At 40.1% G+C, this 9,101-nt stretch overlaps 1 protein-coding gene across 1 annotated transcript; it reads left to right on the top strand.

Annotated features, from left to right (window-relative positions):
• The first annotated feature begins 621 nt into the window (after positions 1-621).
• On the top strand, positions 622-2,476 carry LOC124722309 (piggyBac transposable element-derived protein 4-like). Its single transcript, XM_047247490.1, has 3 exons — positions 622-640; positions 731-1,172; positions 1,216-2,476. The coding sequence occupies exons 1-3, from the start codon at positions 622-624 to the stop codon at positions 2,474-2,476; spliced, it is 1,722 nt and encodes a 573-aa protein (XP_047103446.1).
• Positions 2,477-9,101: the final 6,625 nt, after the last annotated feature.

Raw genomic sequence — 9,101 nt, 5'->3', positions numbered from 1 at the left:
GTGATGGTGAGGGAGGGAAAAAATAGGCTGAGGAGAAGGTGTTCGGTCGGGTCATTGAGGAGGGGTTGTGGCTGGACAGGGAAATGCCTGAGGTGGCCTCGAGCTAGGGGAAGGGGATTGTCAGTGCAGTGCAGGAGATAGGGGGAGGTGCGGACAACGTGGTGGGGTTGGAGGAAGGTTTCATTAAGGATGAAGGAGTCAACCTGGTGCTGGGAGAGGGTATGCATGAAGAAGTATTTGTTTGCAGGGAGGGAGCGAATTTTGAGGTAGAGGAGACAATACTGTTGACGCGTCAGGTGGTTGGAGGTGGGAAGGATGCGGGAAGGGGAGAGAGGGGCTTAACCCCGAAGTGGGCGCGTGGTGGCGTACAGTGCTGCCAATTTTGTTTTCATTCAATAATTATGTCATCGCGCTGAGCACACAACAGTGGTGCTAGATATGCTTCGCTTGTTTAGTCACGCACCAAACTGCATTACTGCACCATCATTATACCCACCATAACAGCTGCGACTCACCTGTGAAGTGGACGACTGCGCCGAGATGGCACTGCATACCGCATGCGCCTGGTAATGTAAGTACATGTAGCCATACCATTGTCGAATGTTTTGATGGTTAGAAGCAATGTTTTACAACTCTGTGGGTGAATGATGATTTAGTTATTAACATTGCTTTTGTATTAGAATTATTGTATTGTCTCCCAGATCCGTACAAAGGAAATGACTAACACCAGAAGACATTGAGCGTCTTCTTCTGCAATCATCTGATGAAGAAAATTATGCAGATTTCTCTGACAGTGATGAGGAAGCAGAAATAATTGAAACTGCAGATCATTCCAGCGAATCTGAGCAGTCATGTGTTGACTGGGATGAAGTGAAAGGAATGCCACATGATGGCTGCCATTTTTATGTTGGTAAAGACCAAGAAACTTTGTGGATAAATAATGCATTAGCACTAACAGGGAAACCAAAACGAGAATATAATCAACCTGGCCCAAAATGCAATGGTAGAGAAGCTAAAACTGAAACTGAAAGTTTTCTCAAATTGTTTGATTCTGAGATAATTGATTATGTCATTGCAAACACAAACAAGTACATAAATAACAAGAGATCATCTGTGAATTACTCAAGGGCTAGAGTTTGCGAAAAAGAACAAGAAGGAAATTACTCCGTAATGTTTGCCCAACAGATCGCGAGAAATTGGAAATTGTCTTTTCAGATTTCAAGATGAAATAACGGCTCTTTTAGGAGCACTGTTTCTCATTGCTGTACAAAAAGGGGGACGCACAAATATATTAGAACTGTGGGCATCAAGTGGAACAGGATTGATTATTCTAAGGGCAGCATTTAGCTACAAGCACTTTCTGTTCTTGCTCCGGTCACTCAAGTTTGATGATACTTCTACAAGAAAAGAACAACTAGTAACTGCCATTGGCAATCTCCACTCAGCATTTCTGATCAACTGCATAAATAACTATAGTCCCGGGGAGTTCACAACCATAGACAAAATGCTTGACCCATTTCACGGACGTTGTGGTTTTGTTCAGTACATGCCCAATAAGCCCGTTATGTATGGATTGAAGTTGTATGCATTGTGTGATAGCAAGACATTTTATACTTTTAATTTTGAAGTATACTGCAGCAGACAGAATCCTGGACCATATTTTGCACCTAACCAGCCAATGGATATTGTGAAGAGATTGGTTGAGCCAATCAAGGGAACTCACAGGAATGTAACTACGGACAACTACTACAGTAGTTACCCTGCAGCCTTGCATCTCTTAGAAAATGGGCTAACATTTATTGGAACATTGAAAAAGAACAAGAAGGAAATTACTCCGGAATGTTTGCCCAACAGATCGCGAGAAATTGGAAATTGTCTTTTCGGATTTCAAGATGACAACTGTCTTGTTTCGTGCCAAACAAAAAGGAACAAGGCTGTGCTTTTCCCATCGTCAATGCATGGAACTGCTGAAATCGACACCGCTACAGGCAAGTCTGTTGTAAATTTGGACTACAACACAACAAAAGGTGGAGTCGATACTGTTGATTATATGTGTACATCCTACTCTACACAAAGGACCACAAGAAGATGGTCCTTAGCATTGTTTTTTCGTTATCTGGATATTGCTGGGATAAATTCCCAGGTCTTGTTTTTTGCAAGCAATCCAGAGAAAAGAACCTACTTAACAAACCTGGCCTTGGCTCTGATGGACTGCCATTTGAAAGAAAGGGCTCAGCTCTCTACTCTACCACGAGATATTCAAGGATATCTGTCACCTAATCAACCAATTCCCGCAAATCACGATGAGACTGTGAGAAGGTGTGGGAGGTGCCATCTTTGTAGTGGTAAAAAAAAAATAAAACTACTGTCACTTGTAATAGCTGCAAAAGATTCATTTGCAAGCAACATTGCCACAATGTTGTTACATGTAATGATTGCAGAGCTTCTCCGGAAGAAGAAAGTGTGTCATTCTTGATATGTATTTACTGACTGCCTTATTATTTATTATTACTGCGGAGTTTTTGTACATATTACACGTTTCTGTAAAACTTGCTTTAACAATAGTAAACAATCGAATCATATCTGTGGCTATAATATATTTAGAATTTGTTATTAAAGTAGCACTTACGAAATATCCTGGAAACATATGTCAGATATGAAACTTCCTGGCAAATTAAAACTGTGTGCCAGACCGAGACTCGAACTCGGGACCTTTGCCTTTCGCGGGCAAGTGCTCTACAAGCTGAGCTATCCAAGCACGACTCATGCCCCGTCCTCACAGCTTTACTTCTGCCAGTACCTCATCTCCTACCTTCCAAACTTGACAGAAGCTCTCCTGCGAACCTTGCAGAACTAGCACCCTGAAAGAAAGGATAATGCGGAGACATGGCTTAGCAACAGCCTGGGGGATGTTTCTAGAATGAAATTTTCGCTCTACAGCGGAGTGCATGCTGATATGCTGTGATTTGCTGTGAGGACAGGGCGTGAGTCGTGCTTGGATAGCTCAGTTGGTAGAGCACTTGCCCGCGAAAGGCAAAGGTCCCAAGTTCGAGTCTCGGTCTGGCACACAGTTTTAATCTGCCAGGAAGTTTCATATCAGTGCACACTCCACTGTAGAGTGAAAATTTCATTCTAGAAACATCCCCCAGGCTGTGGCTAAGCCATGTCTCTGCAATATCCTTTCTTTCAGGAGTGGTAGTTCTGCAAGGTTCGCAGGAGAGCTTCTGTAAAGTTTGGAAGGTAGGAGACGAGATAATGACAGAAGTAAAGCTGTGAGGACGGGGCGTGAGTCGTGCTTGGATAGCTCAGTTGGTAGAGCACTTGCCCGCGAAAGGCAAAGGTCCTGAGTTCGAGACTCAGTCCGGCACACAGTTTTAATCTGCCAGGAAGTTTCATATCAGCACACACTCTGCTGTAGAGTGAAAATTTCATTCTAGAAATATGTCAGATATTCTGTAACAATTTTAATTTTCCCATGCACCTTGGATCATATTAAAAGTTGCTGTTAAGAATGATGTTATATACACTAAATAATTAATTCCACCAAAAAATTAAAAAAACTGCTTTCTTACGTATTTAAATGTAGGCGGCACTGAGTGCCGCACGCGCCCGCTGACGCAACAATCTTAAGCATGCCTGCCGCAGGGTTAAACGAGGGTGTCGAGTTGGGTGAAGGTAAAGTGAGCCTGGTTGTGGGAGTGGGTGGTGTAGGTGTTTAAGTGGAAAACAGAGCGGGCGGCAGGGGAAATCTGCTGGAGTGAGTGGGGGCGCTGGAAGGGGTGGATGTTCTGCAGGACGATGGTGAGGAACCGGATGATGTCTTCTGCTGTAGGGGGAGGGTGGAGGGAATTGTTAGGGTGGATGGGTGGGTCGATGGGGCGAACAAGGACAGTGAGTTCTCGGTTGGTTGGAGGGGGCTTGGCTTTTCATTTGGAGGAATAGGTGAGGTGAGGTTCATTGCAGGTGTTGCAGGACAGGGGGGAGGCGAGGTTGGGACACTGTTTAAGGAAGTGGGAGGCTTTAAAATGGGGGCAGGTGGGTGGGTTCTTTCAGTTTTGGATGAGGTGGTCGTTATACAGAAGACAGCGCTGGCAGCAGTAGGATTGAGGAGGGAAATGGGGCTTTACTCTAGCTCGCATGCTCTTATTTTTATAGCCGTGGTGCGGACAGCTGAAGGAGCAGCCAACAACATTTGCCTTACTGACTAGCCGCTGGGGCTTGCAGAACACCACTTCAAGTTACTAAATAATTAATTGCTTCATTTGCTGAAGGCCAATGAAGCACTCGATTTAATTGTGCACTCAGCAGACAGGTAAGTATCTATAATAAAATTCTAATGTGGCTAGGTTAAATACGTTTGGTGAGAGAATTACTTTAATTGCACTGCAAGCAATAGATGAGCTCTGAACTTGCCCTTTGGAGAGATGCTACAGCTATAGTTTTATAGCTACGTTTTTGAAACTTCTCACATCTTTCTTATTATAGCGTATCTCCATTCTACCTAAATCTAAACATCCTAGCTTTATCTAATCACTTACTTAACCTATCTTGCTTCCGAACTTTTAGGACACAAAAAAGAAAATCATGAATTTCAACCAAAATATTACTTTGTGAGATCAAGCATGCTATTTTCATTAAATTACAATAAAAAAGGAATCTGAATATAAATTTTGAAGTTTCTAGCTCCTTCCTGTTGCGCCAATGATTTTTATGTAAAACGTCCAAATTTCGAAAACTGTTAAAGATACTAAACTAAAACTTAACACATTATCATTTTAACATCACTCCTGACATGCTATTAACTTTTCAGATTATTTACTTTATTTTTGAGGTATTGCACAACATTCGTGACGTCATAGCTAGTTACAGTGGACTGGGCTGGCACACAGTGGAAAGCATATGAATTTTATAAAGTGTGAGTAGGCTGCTTCCCTACATCACCCTCTACTTAATTTTTTTGAATGTAAATGAAGAAAATTAATTACAAAAAAGGGAACCAAGAGTACAGCTTAACTCCCTATGAAAATGGAAAAATTGAAATTTAAACATTTGGAAATATTAAAAGAAAACTTATTATGTACTTCAAATATCTAGATTGCTGGCATGTTCACTGCCTCTTAAGCAAAATTTTAAAACTGATAAGAACATTTATAAAATACATAAATTGCAAGTCTTCAAAATTCATGGCACTAATGCCTTGCATATTAATTATTCATGGAACATGTATTAAATGGACGGCATGATACTGCCTAGAAATTCACTCAAAATTTTAAGTAGTTTTGAAAAACAATAAAATAATTTGGCATACATATTGCCTCAAATACATAAACACATAAACATGTAAAATTATGAAAATGTCTGGCTCAAGTTTCACTTAATTAGGTGAAAATCTTAAACCTATTCAATTGTCTGTTTATATTTTTACATACATGGGTACGAAGAAAATTACATGATTATTCTAGTGTACATAAATAAACAATGAAATGTTGGCAGTCTTTTCTACACCTGAAAGAGAATTTCACAAAACATAACATTTTCATTTTTACATACGTTGTTGTAGCCACTTTGGCTGGCGTTCTACATTTTAATTCACAAGGGTACAGGGAGGAAGTTGCTATGGTGAGCGTACTTCACATCCACTCTATACTGCAATGGGGAAAGGGGAGGGGTCACTGTGAGTTGTGTCCAAGCCACTTCACACTTTCACGCAGCTACCAGGCTGCCATTATCTGGTTTGTCCTGTAGAAAAACAAAAAGAGTGCCTCAGATTCCATTCACTTAATAACTAAAGGAGGGTCACAATACAAATGGGGATATATACATTTTACCTATCAACTCGTTACTGAAACAAAGTTAACAGAACGGTTTTCTATTTCAGTCTCATGGTTACTTTACTGTAAGTAAATCAGTAAACTAATGGCTCAATATGCCATTAATCACGTACTAAAGAACAATTTATGTCCGAGGCATACAGTCATGAAACCTTTAAATCTCAAATTATTATTTCTGGGCTGGAAAACTGAACCAATTCTCGGTACATTCCTGACATCTGTGTTTATTTACAGGCTGACTCATCATCAACTATCTCATTCTCAGAGACGGTATGAGTATACTTAATTATTAGTTCTCATTTTTAGCTTCTCTGTACATTTGAGTAACTTGTGGTAATAGGAGCACAATTGCCAAGTGTTCAAAACACACTATGATTAGTCGATTACTAAATTAGCTTATTGGTCTTTCGCTGCTGTATCAGTTCCACATTTCATTGAAGTTTAATTATGCTGAGCTATTAATAATGTTTCACGTCTGCATTTATGTTATTCAATTATGTTGCTAGTGTATGTACTTATGTAATACTCACTCTATTAACAATTTAAAGCACAGGATAGCACATTGATTTCATTTCTATGGTGTATTGCAGCTGATCAGTTTGCTCACGTGGCAGTCCATTTCCACTCGATCGGATGCTGAAACCACAGGTAGTCTCTCTCGACTACCACTAAAGTGCATTAAGTAATCGTGGATATGCGTTATGCTAAATTCCTTAAATCTATTGGACACCATGAGCTGCTTTGTCTCGTCTAACATTAGGGTACCTACGGTCACATTCACGCCTCCAACTCATGACCTTAATATGTGTAGGTGTGTCCTAGCACACACTAAACCAAAATAATGGTCAACGCCAACCTCATAAATACTTCAAGGACGTGTCCTTCACGTCTCAATCACAAACACTTTTCAATTCCATTATTATTGCCATTTGTTGCCATTCCTAGCTATACAAGGTGAGTTCATCATTACAACTTACCTGCATATATTCCATAACACTAAGCAATCCCTTCCGCTATTTACAGTTAGCTCTAATGCAGACAATAGGTCTCACTGCAACTTCAGCTTCTGCTTACAAACGAATTTGCATATCTTTTTAATTTACTGTGGAACCATTTCCAACAAAACAACCCTTTGTACTTATAATATTACTGAGGTTCTTCCTATATATATACTTGTTACTCACATACATTTACGTCTTCATATCTTCATACCTCTCTATTGTTTACTTGTCACTATTAGGTTTGTCACATCCAGTAGTTTCTTCACTAATCGGTGGATAGAATAGTTAAAGAACTTATGGGAAGAACAAATCGAAATCTTGGGAATAGGAAAGATGAAGAATGAGTGAGACCTGAAACGGGGAAAGAAGATCTCACACAGCTGGGACTGCACAGCTGCCACACTGCATAGAGGTTACAGAACAACCTCCTCCCTACAGAATTCATTGGCTTATTACTGGCTTGATAGCCATATTGGAAAATTTTAGTATTGGAAAGAAGGGGTCGAAACTTCGGTGGATAGGAAAGGTGAATAATGAGTGACACCTGAAATGGGGAAAGAAGATCTCACACAGCTGGGACTGCACAGCTGCCACACTGTGTGGAGGCTACAGAACAACCTCCTCCCTACAGAATTCATTTACTACCTATGAATTTCTTTAGGTCGATCACGTTTCTGAAGCCTAATTCTTTTTTACTCTTTGGGTACTCCAGCCTATATGCATTTCCATGCGGTTTTTCTATAATCCTGAAAGGTCCTTCGTATACGAACATGAATTTCTTTGTTTCTGCTTCTCCTGTGTTCAAACTACCTTTACTAAGATTTTTCAAAACTTGCATAGGCAGCTCCCAAGTCTCATCATTAGTTACTATATGTTTGTCAATAAATGGTACTGTAATTACTCCAGTTATTGGCAAGACCATTTTTAACTGGCTTCTTTTAAAGTCAATAACATCTTGATACTTTGACAAGAAATATTTGCCAATTAGAACCTCAATACTGAGATTGTTTACTATTAGGCATGGATGATCAATTACATTACCATTAATATTAAAGGGTAGCAAAGCTTCTTGCTTTACCATTTTTGACGCCTTGCCAGTAGCACCAATTATTCTCAGTCCTGATACCCTCATTACTGTAAGCTTACCTTTACTAAGTAATGCATCAAAGAAAGACTGAGACAACACACTCATCTCACTGACACTGTCTAAGAGGGAACGTACATTGATACCTAATATATTTACTAGTATTATAGGGTGGCTTATTCTAGGTTGTACAGGTGGTTCCTCAAATTCATCCAGTGGTTCCTTTTGGATTTGTCTCCAGCTAAAGTGATCGACATCTGTTTTCATTACATTTAGGTCAAGGTGTGTAGGGGTTTTCTGAACCACATTTTCAGCTGCCTTTTCCAGTTGGTCTACTAATTTCAGATCAAAACACCCCACGATTTCATTATATTTAGTTTGCTAAACATGACCCAAATTATTGTGGTTGGAGCGACTCTGCACCTCCAAAGTGGGCATAACACTAGTTACAGCTAAAACCCTTTCATTATTATCATCAGTTTTCTTCTCAAGTGACAACTGGTCACAGCCACTGGGTTCATTGGCCCACAACAGGCTACCCTCTACATTTTCACTTACCTCCTGCCCTAAATCTATCAGCACAGTATCAACATCCTACACAGGCACTTTAGATAAGAGCACATCATTCTCATCGTAAATATAAGCATGAACTTCTTCTGCTTCTTCACCTGACAATTCAGTACTTTGTAGCTCTTCCCTAACATTACGTTGCTGCGCCTTCTCTTCCTCTTACCACTTAGAAAGCATCTCTAACATGGTATCAACTAAATACTATGAGTGGTTTAATATCATTGGATGCCACCGCCTCATCATCTGAATGCTCGGTTTGAGTATTTTGATCTGTCTTACCAATCGCTGTAATTACTGGCTTAGGATAAGTAACCGCCTGGTGAGCACCAGTGTCCTCATAGACGGGAACTAGTTTTCCTGCCTCTGCCAACTATTCTTTCCTCTCTTGCCGTTATTGTTAATGGGAACAGCATTGCTTTCAACATTGTTGTTTACCTGCACATTTCCACTATGAACAAAATTACTATCATCAGGTTGCCATTGTTCATTATGGTTATTATTTCTCCATTACCTACCTTTATTAGGATGGCGAACACCTACTGTCTGGATGTTTACATTGCCATTCTGCTCATTCTTAAAATTACTATTAGTGCTGTTACTGTTTCTATTATTACA

This window comes from Schistocerca piceifrons, chromosome X (genome assembly GCF_021461385.2).
Source record: "Schistocerca piceifrons isolate TAMUIC-IGC-003096 chromosome X, iqSchPice1.1, whole genome shotgun sequence".
In the NCBI taxonomy this organism is placed as follows: Eukaryota; Metazoa; Arthropoda; class Insecta; order Orthoptera; family Acrididae; genus Schistocerca; species Schistocerca piceifrons.
Note: the sequence above shows the minus strand (reverse complement) of the source record. Positions and strands in the feature narration are given on the sequence as shown.

Excerpts from the sequence above, each read along its gene's own strand:
- LOC124722309 (XM_047247490.1), top strand. Across the intron at positions 1,173-1,215 it reads GAAGGAAATTACTCCGTAAT|ATTTCAAGATGAAATAACGG; the intron begins GTTTGCCCAACA and ends TTGTCTTTTCAG.